The sequence below is a fragment of the Cylas formicarius genome, unplaced genomic scaffold, assembly GCF_029955315.1.
Source record: "Cylas formicarius isolate icCylForm1 unplaced genomic scaffold, icCylForm1.1 PGA_scaffold_4__25_contigs__length_36172078, whole genome shotgun sequence".
Taxonomy (NCBI): domain Eukaryota; kingdom Metazoa; phylum Arthropoda; class Insecta; order Coleoptera; family Brentidae; genus Cylas; species Cylas formicarius.
Genome location: NW_026844334.1, coordinates 5277931 through 5296699, shown reverse-complemented (window position 1 = coordinate 5296699; position 18769 = coordinate 5277931). Strand labels below are relative to the sequence as shown.

Here is an 18769-nt window from a genome sequence, read left to right as displayed (position 1 = left end):
GACGAAAACTGCAAATACAAAAATTGTAGCTCTTGATGCGGCCTATGAACCAATTAGCCACATTTTTACGATTTTTTATTTGCGGCTAATAATTTACTCTGTAAAAAAACAATTTTCTTTTAGATTTTTGGCTATAATTTGAAAACCCTGCGAAACTTCTGCGTCTGCCGGTTAAAGAATTTTGCCAATCGGATGAACGATAATGATCACCGAAAAAAAAAATCAAATATATTTAAAAATTACTTTGAAATATTTAATTGCGCCCAATTTCTTAAATGTGGACACGTACTTTTACTTCTCTGCTAAATTTGAAGTTGGTATCTGCAAATTTAGGACACTTAACACATTTCCCATTTAGCACGAAATCTCGGGAACACCCTGTACAATAGGTGAAAGCCTTAAATACAAAAGGTTTTTCTATCTATATAAAAGAAAGTGGGATCTGAATCATAGTCTTTTAATTATAACCAGTTTTCAATAATAGGGGGACCCATTTTTCAGTTTTTTTGAATTTGCGGCGCACCTTGTATATTTTTGAAAAATTGTCACGAATAAAAGTTTATAGAGCCGTATCTTCTGCTTCTTCTGGTTCAAGAATTTTATTGGTCTCGTAAGCGGTTTTTGAAAAATGTTGTTTTTTGTAGACCCTTACTCGCGCGCTTTTTTAATTTTTAAAAATGCTTCCCGACCATCCAGCCCCCCCATCAATAGGTTCCGTCACGGGGCAAAGCCATATATGTGCCAAATATGAAGTCGATTGCCTCAAATTTCGGACACTTATCGTGTTTCAAGGCAAGGGCCATTTCTTACAAGCTTATGTGCCTCGTGGAGGGTTAAAAAGGAGGCAATTTCAATTTTGTAGCTTCAAAACTTATTCAGGAAAAACCAAAAGACGAGACCGGAGAACGGACAGACAAAAAAAATTTTTTTTTTCGACGGTGATCATTTCTTTACCAACGACGATCCCATAGGACCTACCGCTACCGAGATATAAAATTTTTATACGAGCGCACATACTTTCGAAAATACGATTTCATCGATTTTTGAAAGTAACAATTACAACCATATGGCTAGTAGAGAACATAGTGACCCTACTATGTTAAAAATTGAGTTTGACAGCCACAAGCCGTCCAACTCGCACAGGTAACTATGATTTTCTTTTATATATACTTTCAATGGAAAATTAGGCGACTTTACGAGGGAAAATCGTAATAGTTTACCTAGACATATGAAAAAGAAATCTGTCCGATTCTGAAGGCAGGCTATTAAACTGTTTATAGCTTTTGCAATTTTGTGCAATTTCGGGATACTTGCAGAAGTTATTCTGTATAATAAATATATTGTCATGTTAATAATATCATATTCGTACCTCAGTACGGTTTCGTAGAGAAGAGATCCAGCACTATTAAATTTGTCGATATTACGCAGTATATCTCAGAATTTTCGAATGATTTACTGATTTTAATCGAATCGTATCTAGAGGCTATAAGTCCAAAATGTTTGTTGCTATATCGTATAAATATAAGTGCCTCAAGAATCGAATTTAGTTGCGTTATCTGTTTCTTATTTTCATCAACGATTTTTCCAATACATTTGTTGTTTGCGGATGCGCTAAAGATATTTCTGGACACCATCGAACATGATTTGAAAGAATTACAAAACACTTTGCGCATTGTAAATCACTACTGCGTATTCTACGAACTGTCTGAAACTTAATGTTGCCAAATGCATCGAAATAATAGACCCATGGTGTTAGACTACACATTTACGAGAGGTTTGGGTGTTGGGTTTTTCACTAACTTTGCTATTATTGCGCACATATCAAAAGTAACGGCAAGAGCATCCAAACTGTTAGTGTGCTGTGGGTACTATTACGCTTACATAACGTTTAGATGGAGTAAATTGGAATAATCATCTATATTATGGTCACCTAGTTACGTTCTAGTTAAAATATTTTCACTTTTAGTTACATGGATATTATCCTCCAAGGAGTTTGATCAGCGCGTGTTACTCCAACTGTTTGACATTTAGTCTCTAAAGGTTACACGGACTTGTTTATCTGTATAAACTCGTCAATACTCTATAGACCGTCCGTATCTACTGAAGAGGATCCCTTTTTTAATTGCATGCTATAATTTACATAACGCTAACCATTTTCATTCATTCATTTTCAGAGGTGGTCTAAAGGACAATTAATTGATTATTATTAAAGATAATTAGTGCCCTGCCATTTATTATTTTATTTTTGTATTTTCTGTAATTAATAGTACACGAGGAGTGACTGTGGTAGCAAAAATACACCGAAGTAATTTCTACGAAGTATCTTTGTTGAAATACAGTCAGGTAATGAATTGTTATTTGCAAACATAATGAATTTGTGGTTCTAACTGTAACCTGTACCTTTTGTATTGTACTCCCCTACACCATCCCTCCAAACACAATGTATAATTGGATCCCCATTGTCGAATGTTGGTTTTGTTTAGGTAGGTATATTCCGTTTCCGCCTCGATATATTGTTTCAATATTTAATCGATCGAATTCTATCAGTGGTCAGCGTTTGGCTGGTGGTCTGCGCGCGTAACAGAGTCTCTCTAGTTAACAATAACACAAACGGCCACAGATGGCGTTAATGAAATTCAAAAGACCAGTTCCACCGGTACCAATTTATTTGTGGTTTTCAAAAAGTACGTACTTTATGCGTTTCCCGCCTTGGCCATAAAATTGCACAAAAATAAAAGCGATATTAACGACGACAATATTTATTTAATCTTGCTTGCGCTTAATTGTAATCACATTGCTCAGAGGCGTGGACACCATAAAGTCCTGCTTAAGGACCCATAAAAATTAAGTTCTTAAAATTTTTAAGCATGTGTTGAGATTTTATCAAACTAAATGTATTCAATCAATTCTTTGGGTTGTTGCGAAAATGTACCCAAAAACTAACGGTCGTAGAAAAAGTATAGTATGCAACACGTTCGGTAAACTTTTTAATACATTCCAACAGATGGTTATTCTGCACTAAGTAGGTCTTGAAATTTTTATGAAATTTTTATTTCAAACGTAAATGGACCGTTTAAATTCGTAAGAGTTTAATCTAAATTGCAATATGTTCGTATATATTACGGAGTTATTTGACTGTGATTCTTCCAGTAAGTACGTAGTTATGTATCTGACTCTAGAGCTTTGACCCTGCGATGCTGTTTTAAGGTTAGTTAACTTACAGGTAAGTTTGAAACTAATCATTTTTAAGACAATAGATTGTATGCGCGATAGATACGTCATAAGAATACAGATAAATATTTATTAGAATTTTACAATTACAGATTTTTTAAAAGTTCCTGTTTTTAAACACTTTAAAATGTGGAGACAGTGGAATGAAGCAGATGTTCCTCTGTTACAAGAAGACATGGAAAATAACGCAGACTTTGAAGAGGAAGCAATACAGAAGGGGAAGTGGGAGCAGCAATAAAAACAAGTGACATAGAACGTAATAAAATTGTTATGGTCTGTTCATAGATATAAGAAAGTGACCAATTGCTTTTGTATGGGATTGTCCAAGGGTGGTTATTAACATACAATGCAACAAGATTATTACCTAAAGTTTAGGAATTTAAATTCACGTAAAATTGTGGTCCGTAATAGAAAATAATTTTATACCTACCTGTGTTTAATACTCTTTGGTTTGGTATACATACTACTTAGTTTATTATTAGTGTGTAATACAGGTTATTTTGAATCGTGTGCGAATTATGCAAAATATGTGCGAGTCTAGTGTATCTGTGGAGATGCTCCCGCCAAATGTAGAACACACTATTCTATTGAGACTAAGGAATCTAAAGATGGTTGGATTCCAAATGGACTTTCTTTGTCTGCGAAAAATATTAAAGATTCTTCTCTGGATTACCATGAAGACACCACCACTGATTTGTTTGAAAGTTGGTTTAAAAATAAACTAGTTCCAAACATTCTTCATAATATCGTAATTGTAATGGACAATGTAAGTTATCACAGTAGACAGTTGCCTAAAACCCCTTCCTCATGTGACACAAAAGCAACAATCCAAAACTACATGTATAATAACGACATTTATTTTCACGAAGATTATACCGAAAAGCAATTAACTGAGGTTCTACAAAGCATGAACCACCAAAAGGTATACGTCTGTGACAATATTGCAAAAAATCTGCATATGCAAATATTGCAAATAATATAGAACAAATAATAATTAGAACAGGCGATGATAGCGATAGTGATACTGATATATTATGTGAATAATTTTAAGTAATTTAAATAGGTAATTAAAATAATTTGTAATTTTGTTTTAGATTTAAACATAAATACATTCATAAATCAATAAATATTGTTTAGTATCTTTCCTAACAAAACCCCAAATAATTAAATTCTAAGCAAAGTACGGACCTGTTCGGCCTTTTTTCATTCTTACAGCTTGCCCGGGTCTTTCCTAAATTCGTATCAGTTAGTCACTTTCATATATCTATGAACAGACTTTACTTGCTACTAAAAAGATTGAAACCATATCCCACTTGTTAGTGTAGGTAGATAAATTCCTAGGACGGTTAAGGGTAAGGGTCTGCTCGGCAGGGTATTCTATAAGGAGCTGCGGTTTTGGAGTAATAAACAGTAAACAAAGTTAATTACGGCATCGATTGTAAAAGCCCTATAATTCTGGTCGAAGTATAACCTTATCGCATTCTATTGAAAATGGTGACGGACTTTTTAACCTGACGTTCGACAAGTTGCCTAATTGCCCGACGTTTCCCAGCGGTAACGGATTAAACGAGACCCCGAGGACGCTGAGAACCTTCTTTCGAGCCGACCCGTACGAACACAAAAAGGGAGCGCACCCGCGCCATCTACGCCTCTTCCTCGTCGCCACGGTAACGCGTAAACAAGAGAATCCGTCGCCCCCGGAACAAGAAAACGACTCACCTCTTCCTCGCCGTTATTCGTGTTGACCGAATCCATGCTCTGGCTGAGACCTACGGCCGCTAGCGGGGCTGCTTCCATATTATCGTGGTGGTTCAGGCCCGCACCGTCGTGCTTGGCACGTTTAAATGACGGGGGCGGCGTCGCGGCAGGTGCCCGCGTGTCTACCGACGACGGCGGAGGGTGCCTGCCTCTTTTGGTGGCGGTCAGCGCCTCCACGATTCCAACGAGACGGAAAAACGGACGAAACACAATCGACACCACCAAAAAAGCACACTACTCGCTATCGCGCGTTCTGTTTCGTCTCTCCGTGTTTCTGCGTGCCTGTGTGTGTGTGTGTGTGTGTTTGTGTGTAGTGTGAATTGCGACGACGGGCGGGCAGAGAGAACGCGACTACTTCGACCTGAACACGTAATACCGTGTGAAACACTCGACTGAGACAGACGGCGTCGTCGATGCTAGTCGACGACGACGACGGCGGTGGCGGCGGCGGCGGCGGCGGTGGTGGTTGGGTCAAGTGGGGGTGGGGCGCTCAGGTGAGAGAGCGGTGCGTGTGTAGGTGTCTCTCAGCGGTGTACAGTCGCGTTTCTGTGTGACGATGGGCCCCTTTTATTCTTCTTGCTGCTGTTACTGTCGTCGTTACAGATGCTATTACGTCGTCAGACGGACTGTTCGTCGTCGACACCGCCGCCGCCGCCGCCGCCAGGTGGGCGAGCGCGCGCAGCCAGGTGGGGCCGCCCCCCACCCCCCGCCGGTGGAGATAACAGAATTCGACTCCTCGGCCGGCTTGGTGGACTGATCGCGTACCCCACCCCTTCGCGTCAGGTTATTTTGAACACGGGCGTGTTTTTATTGCCACGGGAAGAAATATATACAGGGTGTTGTCAATAGATAATTGGAAATTTCCGAACGTGTCTTGGAGATATCGGGAATGATATTAAAAAATACGGCTCCATCGAACGTATCCGAAAGCGCTTACAGAGCTTAAAAATGCTCCATTACCGAAATAATCTCTCCGTCTTCACGTAAAACAAATTACAGAGTCCCACCAGACGGCCGAACCCTTTTAAATAAGAGCACAGATTTAAATTCCAAAAAATATGTTCAGCATTTTAAGCCCGTGAGGGTGTTTAAATACTTAATAAACGTAATTAATTAAATAGATAGTGTTCATGATTTTGTTATATAATAGATTTTTTCCCTTCTTCGATATTGTTAAATTTATTTCGAATAAAAATATTTTCTAAAACTCAGCCTTAGGTTAGCTTTTTTAAAACGCGGTAGATAACGCGCATGTGGACATCGCTGTTTATAAAGAAAATGGCGCAAAGCATATGAGTAAAAGGTATGATAAGTCGAGAAACGACACTGAAACTTTACAGCCTTTGTTAAAATCTGTTACTCCCTACATTAGAAGACAAAACACCTACACGAACGAAGCCAATTCAGCTAATGAGAGACTTTAATGCCACGTTAAGATATCTTGCAACAGGCAGAATCTAGAAATATTTGGAATTGACCGCCATTATGTCCATCTTTCGCATATGTAGAATAAAATTGACCCCAAGTGGCATACAAGTGCCCTTTTCTATTACAAAAGTCTCCAGGATGTAAATGTGTTATGGGCTATTTCAATTCTTGTTAAAATCGCCTCATCATAGCTTCCCTCAGCATTTAACCAGCTGCCAAGAAATAGAAGAACCTAATTTCCAAAAAAAATAATAATAATAAACAAATTTATTTAGCACTTGACTATTTATTTAAGCAATTAAAATTTACAATAAATAAACTCTGAACTTCGCAAATATCCCGCAAGCCTCTCCTTGAATACTCTTAGGTGTTATTAAATTTGTAGTTTTTGCTATAGAAACAGTGAAGTGCTGATATATTATAACAGTTCAGTATGATTCTCATGACCTTATTTTGTTGTAACTGTAACTTATTTAATAAATCTTCTTCTGTATAAGGTATGAGCAATGAGCAGACATACAAAAAAATGAAGCAAAATTATACTATTGTACACTAATACCGCGATACACAGTTAGAAAACCATATTTTCTTACAAATCTCTTTGCGTAAATATTCAACATGATTACTAAAACATAATAATGAATCTAAGATCTCTCCCAAGTATTTCATTTCGGCAACAAATTCAATTTTAATACTCTGTATATCCAGTGAAAGATTAATTTAATTGAAAAATTTTTGCCCTTTTCCTCGAGCTCGACAAACCAAGCTAGAACATAATTTGTGAGTTTGTTGACGCAATGGTGGACGTTCTCTGGAACGCTTAAAGCTGTGGGTGCGTACGTGCATCCTAAAAATGTTGCAAATTTTTATGTGCAAATTATGTTAGAATTTGTGCATGGCATGGAGGAGATCCTGATGGATGAGGACAATAACAATGAAAGTCGTAACTATTATTTGGATTTACGTATTCTTATGTGTTGCAGCATTCCATTCCTTGTAAATTTATGCTAAAAATAACGTGAAAAAATATTTACAGAACATATGGACGCGGTCTATATTCCACCCGACGTGGATACCTTGACTGACGAAGAAGATATGAACGATAACATAAATCTACAAGAGTTTGGGGAACCAACTGATATAGTTGGAACTTTCGAGTTACATACACCGAATGATACAACTGTCCTTCAACAGTCCTGTAATTCATCAACTACTGAACCTGAATGGAACTCATCAGATGATGAAACCCTGGAATTCAAAAGAAGATGTATGGTTTCTGCAAACGACAAGCTTGCTTCCACTGTGGAAATGGAAGAAAGGTCAGATTGAGTACACTCACACACCTATATCCGATGAATTTAGACCATGTGAGGAACTAAAGAATATTCTTTCTGGAAAAACTTCGCTTGAAATATTTTTTATGTTTTTTGATGACGAAGTGATTGATTTGATTTTAAATCTTACATTGCTTTGCGACTTTTAAAAACTGATAAAACAATTACCCAAAGAAATCTGTGTACCTGAAATAGATAAAGTGCGTTATGATAATCAAGGTCACCTCATGATTGTTCATGCTAATAAAGCCCGAAGGAGATCTGTCACAACCACACAATTTACGTTTGTAATAAGTGTAATGTGCATTAACATACTCCATGCTTTGTAAAATATCACCAAAAATGAAACCGGGTGTCACCAGTGGTGCGCTCACGCACCATAAAATATAATGCGTTCTTTGTATCAAATCAGGTTCTATTTGGAAAACAATCTACTTTTAATTGTTTTCTGTCGAATTTGAACTTTATTTTGTATATTTATGTATAAATTATATGTTACATCTTATGTGCCCCAAAACATTATTTAATGTTTTTTCCCAGTGCTTCGTTTACGCACCAGTATTTTTTTGTACATTTCAAGTTTTTATTGTTTGTTTGACACATGTAATGTATTCTTAAGTGCAACAAAATAAATAATTTCAGAGCAAAAAAGCATTTTTTTTTATGCTTGGGATAAACGATAGACGAAAGTCGGTTCAACGTTATAATACGCTCCTGCATTTAACGTGAGCTCAAAAACTGAACCGTTCGACGAATATCGGATTTGATGTTTGTCCACGAGTGCCACGTTTCGGGTTTATGGCATCACGAAACGCAGCGACATTTTCTTTTATTGTGTAACACCATGCACACATGTCATGGACTGCAAAAGGTACCAGCCTGTACAACCGCCCGTCGATGGAGAATGACACGAACGGACTATGAAATATTGCAGCGATACAGTTACGAATTGGAACGTATAAATAATCGTTTAATGTGGCCATTGTTTTCCGACACTCTCATGCGATTCCCGAATTTAAAAGTAAGGGCGTAGCCTTTTTTATTCATCGCCGCGATAATCAAAACTCATTTCACAATCCCGTTTGTTTACCCTAAGTTATCAATATTTATTTCCCACTTGTGCGGTTCCCAGTCGAGTTCTAAGTTCGTCAGATGCATATGTTGAAAATAGAGAAACTTATGAACACTTTTTTCTGGAGGAACCCAATTCAATATTTTTTTTGGCCATCTATCATCCGGCATTCGACATACGTGGCCGTACCATTTTAAACTTTTGGCTTCATTCTTTGTTTTATCTCATTGTTACTTATTTTTTCTAGCAGTGTTAGTCCACAACAGCGTCTCCAGTAGTCCATTTCCATTGCCAATAATCTTTTACGTAAATAATCAGTCATTTCCCATACTTCGGCCCCGTAGGTTGTAATACTTCTCTACAATGGTCTTATAAATCCTAATTTTAGTTTCTGGTCGAATTTGGGTACTCCACAGTATTCCATTTAACTGCTTTGTTGCATGTTTTCCCTGTCGGATGCGGTTCTTAATTGCAGCTCCACTAGTGCCACATTTTATAGTTCCCTGTTCTAGGATTAAATCTCTGTTTGTGCCTCGTACGATAAGATATTCTGTTTTTTCCATATTAATTGATAGACCCCAAGACTTGTACGCCTCGGTCAGTTTGTCAATTTCCTGACCATATAGTTTATATCATCCTTATCCTCAGTAAAAATGACCTGGTCATCGGCAAAGTGCATTATGAAGAGTTTATCATTACCAACAGAAATTCCCAAGTTTCGGCAGCTGCGTCTCCAATGTCTTAACTAAATTCATATCCCGCATACAATTTCGGATAGACTTCGATGAACGCTCTCGGAAAAGAAATATTTGGAAACTTAGTTCCGGCAGTTCAAATTAATGCATTTTAATTTTAATACTAGTGATTGAAATTCTCACCTTGAAAATACAAGACATTAAGTTTTTCGTTAAAATTACACATTCTTTTTTTTACAAAGTCGGTATTATTCGAGTTACAATTATATGGCCATTTTTGACTACGTATGTTATGAATCATCGCTTATTAGTCATGTATCGCTACTATTATTCATATAAGATATTAAATTAAGCTGACTTTTAGAAATAAGAATATAAAAAGGCTTGCATTAGAATAGTCTGCAGTCATTTTAACAGTCATTTAGCTCTGTACATCATAGGTGTAAACGGTGCATGTATGATTATTTTCCAAATAAAGATTTTTTTATAAAAGTCTTTGGGAAAATAAATAAAAGTCTATTATAAGTATCAGAAAATGTTTTTTAACGCTGAGAGGATACTCAATGCGAGCAGTAGCCTGATTTTGATTACATTTGAAAAATACCGACAAAATATCCGACCTTTCTGGTTATGTAAATACCATTTTAATATATTATGACAGATACATGATACAATTAAGATATATTTTGACGCGAAGTACTCATGAGATATGATGCATGCTTACAGTGCATTTGATAAAGTTTGTTAATTATAATTGTTAAGGATTAAAACCATTATATATATTATATCTGTAGAAAATAAAATATGCAGAAAGATATCAAAAAAAATACGTTTTGATTTATAAAACATATTATAAGATTTATAAGTTGATATGAAAACACACGAATTTAAGCAAACTAAAATTTAAAATGGTGTTTTGATATTATAATAATGGATCAGGTATCATTTTATTAACGATTAATAAAAAATCTAGATGCTTTTAAGATGATCTGTGTTAATGAAATATGTTTTTTTTTAAATAATTTCAGTATAAATTAATATGAAGTTTGAATTCGAGGAAATGACGAGGCAAAACGCATTTAAAAATTTTGAAATGCAAGACATGATGTGCGTGTGATGCATGTGTGTAGTATCCTTTAAAGACTTAACATCTTAGATGAAAAGGAAGAATTTCGCACTAAGCACAAGATGCAGCAAGAGGAAGAGATTTTAATATGCGTGGCCTAAAATCCTGAAAGGCGCTTACGTGCAGGAACAGGGATAAACAAATGACCAATCTGAATATCCTTCATAACGAGACCATACATACATACATACATACCATTTCACCCCCGTCCAGAACTTAATGTCTCATGACGCACTAGCAAGACTTAACTTGTAATTCTGCCATATGAACTACTAGTGCGACTTAACGGTGAACAGTATTTGCGGTTTTTGCTAAACCTTCTGCCAACTCTATTAGAAGACATTCCGTTTGCAATTTGACAAAACATATGGTTGGTGCACCTGGCCATTATACTCGATTGGTTCGAGATTTCGAGGATGAAGGTATCCCACATAGATGGATAGGTTGTGGAAACGAATTCCCTTGGCCAACCGGTGGCCCCGACCTCAACTCCATTGATTTCTACCTTTGAGGTCACTTGGTAGGCTCAGTTTATAAGAAAGAAATCACATTGGGTGAGGATCTTCTACAGATCACTTATGAAAACGTAGATGCCATTCGCAAGAAAGAAGGTACCTTGTTCAAAGTAAAGCGCCATTTAAATAAGGGAATCAGGAAATGTATTCAGGCTACTTGATACTGGAAACTTTGATTTATTATTGTAAATTTATTGATTATTAATACAAAACAAAGTATTTTTTTTAATTGTTAAATCCTCCTCACATTGACGTCTGGGGCGAGTTTTATTTGTCCGATTTTTCGAGTCAAGGCCTACTTCAGTTCGGAATAGAATATTTTCCCTAAGGTCCGCATGCAGTGATACCTTCAACTTCGATTTTCTCGAAATTGCGAAAAAGGTAAAAAAGTTATAATAAAAATATTCCATTGAAACGGGGGTAACTAGCAATTCTCAAATCCTCAAATTAAGATTCTTCACCCCCAAAAGCCCCTTCCAAATTTCATTCTCTTCAATCACCCCGTAATTTTTAAAGCAGCAACATTTTGTTAAAGCATTTTGGTCTAGAATCTACCAGTCATTACTGATCACAGACCACAGACTAGATATTCTTATATTGAATTTTAGTCTATGATAATAACCCCCCTCTCTTGTGGTCTGATGATTTAATTATATCTTTAACACCCACGCCAGTATTCCTAAATCGGAACTAATGATGGCGAGTGTAACGTTGAGGCCGCTCACTTCTGATGAATATTCTACGAGGAACAAAATACCGAGCGAGGAATGTTCTAGAAATGCCACTAAAAACAGAACGGAAGGTGATATTTCTGATGGGTCTTATAAACTATTAAGCGCCCAGTTGTTTTTTCTTCACGCAACCTGCAATTTGCGGCCTCACCGTTTCTCCGAGGTTACTAAAATATTAAGCTGTTTAATGGCGGGCTATTTAGGTCGCGCTCACGGAGTCACGGAAACGTTTCGGCGCACTTATTAATTTCCCCATTTCAAAAGTGTATTTCCGCTTTGTGCAATTTGGTTAAAAGCAAATATTTTCCGTTATTATTTGTTTCGTTTGTTTCGAAATTTGTCGAACGGCGCTTAGAGCATTAACATTAACGTTAAACGTTATCGTTATCGTCTAGGAGGGGAAATTAAGGGGCGGGCCTTTTATGTGGGTCGCTTTTGGAGGTACGCGAGGAGATCATCGTCGGGGGCCGAACACAAAACCATTGTTGCGAAGCCATATTTCATATTTTCTTATCGATTTAACGTAAACGGTAATATTCGACCATGGCAACCGCGATACACTCAAAACACACACGGGAGAATGTTTATGTAGGGCAGAGACGGAGACGTCGATGAGCCCGAACTGGAAAAGTGACCGAAAAATTTCCGCTCGCCCGCACGGAAAATTCCAGAGTTTATATCCCGAAAAGGAAAATCGCTTTTCACTTCCCGTGCAGAATCCGTTTTACAAACAATTCGATTTTTTAGTCGACGTCGTACGTCTAGTAGATGGATTTATCGTAAAAAATAAAATTTATTAATCAGCTCTAACCCAAATTAATCTTGAAAATACTTTCCATCTCAGCGCCATTTCTGTGGATGTATAGGCAACCGGACACGCATCTTTTAATTTTTGCACCGAACCGAACGAATGTACTTTTGTGTAGGAATAGGCAAGTATTTGGTTAGTTTGTTTTTGAGTGGATTGAATGATACAATTTGGTACAAACGGCACAATTTGGCAACAACGGATTCCAATGAAATCAAACATTTAACGCCTTCTATTTCCTAGTCGTTAACAATTGACATTTTCGAGGTCACCTTTCAGCTGCAGCAGCTTATCTTCTGTGTAACTTTTTGAGGAAGAAATAAGAATTAGCTTACCGATTAAGGAATTGTATAATCGATGCCATTTATTTGCAACTGTCAGACTTACATGATACGCAATAAAATGATGAATACGGTTATGAATTAAGCTTGCTGCTTTAGTGAGGAAATGTGAAAATATGAAATGAATTTCTAAAAATCATTGATTTTACTTATTTTTCTGTAGCCACCACCGTGTTTATATCACATTGCAAAATCCATTCTGTGATACAGTTGGTCATCCTGTTCGTAGCCGTATCACTAATTTAGTTATTAGATAATATAGTGTCCTTACCACGGAAAAAATGTTACGCCGCAGGTGGCTATGGTATTTTCGTATAGTTGGAAACTTGATATATTTTATTGTTTTGGTCACAGAATACAAGTAGTCTTTATTATCTTCATACTTCATAATTTTCTCGCGTTTGTGTGACAAAAATGTTGTTTACCGTCAAAACTGCAAGCAATAAAAACATATCTGAATACACGTAAACGTTGCCTTATGTATGTACAATGTTAATTCAAAAGATTTATAGGTATATAGAACTCTCACAAGTTTGTGTAATTTCTGTTTTTAATGCTCTACATCTCAACTCCTTTTTGCTTAAAAATTAAATAGAATCTGGACATATTTTGAGAAAATACTGCCGTAAAAATGCGGCATCCCAATTTATCGACAGTCTGTCAGCGGCCATGTTGGAAGGCGAGAATTTGCAATTTTACAATTACAAGTATCATTGGCTAACAATTAGTCCTCAATTTGTTTCTCATATTTACTTTATAAGGTCCTGTATTATCAGCGTAAGCAGGGCCCCTATATCTCTAGTAGTTATGTGGTGGCACCTAAAAATTTAAAAGTTTCGGTGACAACCCTACTTTTTTGACAAGTTGATTTTAAGCGCTTTTTTAGACAAAGCGAAATTGAAAGGAAATGAAACGAATTATCTAAACACAAAGTTTATTAATTACTCGCAAATAAACAACAAATTAACTAGAGCCGCTGGCGATTTCTTTCAGCTTCCCTTCCAGGTACTGAACTCGATAGACGATTTTGTCCCGGGGCTTGAATTCCGTATAAGGTACGGCGAGAACCTTGTAGCCGTTCGCCTTCAAGATACTTTCGGCTAGAGCGCTAATGCCGGTAGGTTCTATTCGACCAACGCACATATCGTGATAGTCGTACACCATTATCGCGATCCTAAGAAAACTCTCAATGCATAATGGAAATGACCAAAAGATTTAAGAATACCTCGAATATTCCGGATTTATGTTGGGTTCGTTTACTGGTTGAGGTATACACTTTTTATCAAGCACGCATACGGCGTCTATATAAAACCCAAGCCCGGTGTTTACTCTGGTCTGCAGGTAAGCATCAGACACGAGGTTTTTAAGAGTTTCAATAACAGAACCGACCATTACAGACTTCTCCTTGGACAGTTCTATCCTTACATCATCCAAATTAAATTCAGGCAACAGTTGCGGCCCTGAATAATTTTCCTGAAGATGCCTCGCCGCACCATCAATATTTAAAAGTTTTAATCTGTGTGAAATTTTGAAGGAGTTGTCCTCTAAAAACATTTTTTTAACGTTGGGTAACAGCAAGAAGATTTGAAAGGAGACCTAACAAGTCCTTGACTAATTAATAGGAATTTGACATATAATAAACATATTAAGTTTGTTTAACTCACTTAGGGCTTGTGGGGTTTCCTTTAGATTATACTGTCATTAGGGTTATCATGTTTACCTATTATACTGTTTATAAAGTCTGAACGTAATACCGATGCTATTTGTTCTGAGCTGGCTCGGTTAAGTAGCACCAGCGACCAAACAATTTCTAACCAAACTATCGGCTTTCCCGCCTCCGATTGGGTTAGCTGAGGTTCTACAATCTAAAAAATCGACATTCTATGCAAATCTTGCGAACATGAAAACCTACCCTAAATAATTTATCAGAATTTGAAGGAACAAATTTCAAGATGCCCATAGTCATCACCAAAGCGAAAATATCTTGGGGTCGACAGACATTATAATTTTTCTCCACCCAATTGGTGATAGCTTCCAGAAGGTCTAAAAGGTAATTACTAAACATAAGAAACAAAGAAGTTTTCTCCCCACCTATATTTTTATATCTCAAATGTCCCAGGCTGGTCAACATAGATCCAACAACAGAGCTCGTCTTTAAAATGCCATGTTGCAGAGCGGCGACGGCATCTCCGGCTATCTTCGCTAATAAGTTTTCGTCAATAAAATGCAACGTAGACATAGCGAACAACAAATCGCTGCATTCTTTTATATTAAGAGCTTGAGGGCTCGAGGTCATGTTGTAGGCCAATGCTCGTAGCAGTAAACTGGGTCGTCTCCTTTTCATTGATAGTGTTGACATTACCTTTACCATCTGGGGTAGGGTGATAGTTTCAACCATTTTGGCAGCTTCATCATCTGCCGTTACACTTAAGATTGTAGATAAATTTTCGCTGTTGGATGGTTTATCCAGCTGCGAATTACCCCTGGACAAAATTTTGCAAAGCTTTAAAAACCTCTTGTCAGATTCAAAATCTGACAATTTGACTTTTCCCGTGGTCGTCCATTCTGCCAGGACCGACACTACTTTAAGAGCATGTCGCCTAGAAGTACCCGACCCCACAGAGATTGACAACAAATCATCCACCGTTTGGGATTTCTTAATTTTCTGATCAGTAAACGGGGTTGAAATAGCACTAAGCGCTTGTTCTGTCCGCAGAGAAGCGAACGCTACTGACACTAAATTATTACGTTTGGGATTGGTAATCTTTTCTATATGATTCTCGTCTTCAGAAATAACGACATTACTCTTCGGTTCAGTAACAACAGACGACAAAAAAGCATTAATCCTAGTCAAAGGCATCCAACCATTGCTTCCAGGTAGCTTTAAGATGGAAATGTGAAACTTGAACATAATACAGAAATATATAACCTCAATTAAAGGACGTAATTAGATATGCCTCTATTAGGGAGTTAACCCAAATCAATCGCCTTATAGTTATACTGTTTATGTGCTTCTGTTTTCAAGACATTTTCGATATTCAAAAGATATACCTAAAATATAAAGGTATGATCTAACCTAGTCATAGATAAAAACCAACCGGTGCATTGCTACCAATGTGTAGCGGGTATACCAAACTTATATTTGAATGAAATAGATTTGGTATGAGATAAACGAATGTTATTACATTTGTTCTGAAACAATTCTGTAATAATCTAAAACCAGTCCGCTTCCTACAAAATCTGCTGTAATCGGTTAAAAAGTTGTTCAATGTATTTGTGTGGCTCCGTTTGTTATTTAAGTGGACTTTTGGCCCGGATTGGCAAGGGCGAAAGCGAGGGTTATCCGTTTTTGTGGAATCTTTCAACATTCAAGTTGGGGCCAGAGTTTAATTATTTAGGAAATCATTTCATTTGTACATGTATCGGTCCGTGAACGATACGGAAAAATTGTCGACACGAGACAGCAATGGGCGAATGTTTCTAGTAGATTTGTTCGATATGTAAATTATCATTTCCATTAATTTCTAAAACAAATAAAAAGATGGCGCTAAAAGCGACTACCCTAAACGTAAAACTTAACCTTTGTATTATAGCAAAATCCTAACAAGTTTTTAGATAAAATAATGTAAATTATGCGTAATTTCAACGTAAATATCTGGATATTATGTTATGCAAATATAAATCGAAATGGTTTTCTTTTGGAATGACTTCTTAAACGAAAGCAACCAGCTTTTAGACACTTACAAGGGTAGAGATAAGGTAATTCATCACAATTTTCCCCCACAAAATTTAAATGAACCATTTTAGGTATTGAGAACGTTATGTTACTTAACAAAGCTACTAGGCGACGTTCAAAAAAACCCCGATTCCGCGAAAAAGTTTGCGATATTTAGCTCGCAGATGTCCGCAACTCGATCGACTCTACGGCTCTTGGACGATTTAGCTGTGATAAAACATACCTTTCAATATGGACTCGGCCGCGATGTCGGTTGCAGTGTACAAATTGCAGAATTGAGCTTAACTCCAATGTTTTAGGAACCAGATAAGTTGATGGCATGTTTGGGAGTCACCACGAACATATTGGACCAAACTTTTCTGGTTTTGGAGAAAATTTCATGGCTTTCAAAATACCAAATCCTGACAGGATTTAACAGGGAGCGTTGGGATAACGCGTCGGCGTGCTGCTGGGTGCTGGGCACGTATTTGACCATAATTAAGTAAAGTTGCATGGAAACATATCCCATGTAACGTAAACCCAACTTGAACGTTTTAGGACCCTACGGTATTTGGTTATCTTGGAAACACACAAGGGTTGCGTGGCGAAGGATAAAAGGTAAATGGTGTGTTCGCTTGTACCATTTTCAGATCAATGTTTCCAGAGTTCCCATGGAAAAATTCAAGGTCATTAAGAAGTTTCAGTTGTTGACACTGGCAAGGCTATTGGCGGACTTTACACATGCAGTAAGTACTTTGCCTCCAGGATTTCTGTGGTCTTCTAGGTTGAAACCGTGGCAGGTAGGCGTAGTTGGAACATTCTCTTCGGCATTGGGCATTTATTTAATAATTTACAAAAGATGGTTAAAATGAAACCTCACTTGTTGATTTTGATTTTTGTATAGATATATTTCATTGATATTGTGGTAGTAATAAAATGAAACTATGTACAAATACAGTTTTGATTTTAATCCATTAAAATACCATTGAGATTAAACTAAAAGATTCAAACACAACAACAAAACACTCCGCTAATGGAACTACAGAACATTTTAAAACCTCAATTAAAATAGCACCAGACCCTCAGTCTTCTAACCCTCAATATTTACCGGAGATTACAGCCACCGACTGGGAATCTACAATATGGACTGAAAACTAAAGTTAATTATTTCTATAATATTTACGGAATTTAAGATTTAATCGTGGGCAGTCCATATTCTAGGTTATTAAAGTGGGTGATCACACCTCAATACTGATAAGACTCAGAATAAATTAATATCACATTCCTCGACGGTATAAACCGTCCTAAAACTTGTGATTAAAAACAAACTTAATAGTACATTTTAAAACCTTAACCTAAAAGCGACGGTGGGTAATAGAGCTTTCACTGTATCGCCGCTAATACCAGTCCAATTTACCTAAAAACCTAAAAAAAAAAAACAGAACAAAAACTCATGCTGGGAAATTCACTGGGAGCATGCACGTGCAGGGAGCTGGGAGCCCGCCACCCGGAAGAGGTGGGACATGCTGCAATAAAAAAGCGTGTGAAGTTATGTGCAAAAAAATATTTTGTTTAATAAACAACTTACAAAACGGGTTAAATACGAATAATAAGATACATGTTAAACTCTGCAATAAAACAACTCGTTAATGATTAAATACATCAATATTATACCTTTTTTTTTTTTGTTCATAATACAGTTTAAACCGTAAACTCTCTCCTAAAACGCTAGATAACAATATTAAACCCTATTACATAATCCCACTTTTTCCTTAATGAAATTCAAATCCATTATTTAACAGTGGATCGAACGATCGGGAGCGTGGAGGGGGGCTGTCAAAAGATCAACGATTTGGTCCTTCAAAAAAAAAAAAAAAAAAACAACGATAACCTGCGTTGCGTTTGGGAACGACCACGGAAATTCGAAAATCAAAGCGACACCATAAATTTATAAGGGCGTCGTTTTTTTTTTCATTTTTTAAAATTGCCCCTCCCCACGTGAGATCCACCTCTAA

The 18769-nt window shown here is 36.9% G+C and overlaps 3 protein-coding genes across 3 annotated transcripts in view; 1 reads left to right on the top strand and 2 right to left on the bottom strand.

The window, feature by feature from the left end:
- LOC132700840 (U1 small nuclear ribonucleoprotein A) overlaps nt 1-6016 on the bottom strand; it is a 227706-nt gene extending 221690 nt beyond the window's left edge. Inside the window, 1 exon segment of the mRNA XM_060668412.1 lies at nt 4951-6016. Within this exon segment, the coding sequence (XP_060524395.1) occupies nt 4951-5028 (78 nt within the window). The 5' untranslated portion in view covers nt 5029-6016.
- A 7961-nt stretch (nt 6017-13977) lies between these two features.
- Nucleotides 13978-16162, bottom strand: LOC132700689 (uncharacterized). The gene is made up of 5 exons (XM_060668177.1): nt 15131-16162; nt 14952-15082; nt 14760-14904; nt 14265-14583; nt 13978-14213 (listed from the first exon to the last, which is right to left on the bottom strand). The coding sequence occupies exons 1-5, from the start codon at nt 15948-15950 to the stop codon at nt 14003-14005; spliced, it is 1626 nt and encodes a 541-aa protein (XP_060524160.1). The 5' UTR covers nt 15951-16162; the 3' UTR covers nt 13978-14002.
- A 419-nt stretch (nt 16163-16581) lies between these two features.
- Nucleotides 16582-17695, top strand: LOC132701112 (peroxisomal membrane protein 11C). Its single transcript, XM_060668801.1, has 5 exons — nt 16582-16798; nt 16847-17023; nt 17075-17256; nt 17313-17372; nt 17419-17695. Exons 1-5 carry the CDS (start codon nt 16727-16729, stop codon nt 17624-17626), a joined length of 699 nt encoding a protein of 232 aa, XP_060524784.1. The 5' UTR covers nt 16582-16726; the 3' UTR covers nt 17627-17695.
- The last annotated feature ends 1074 nt before the right edge of the window (nt 17696-18769 follow it).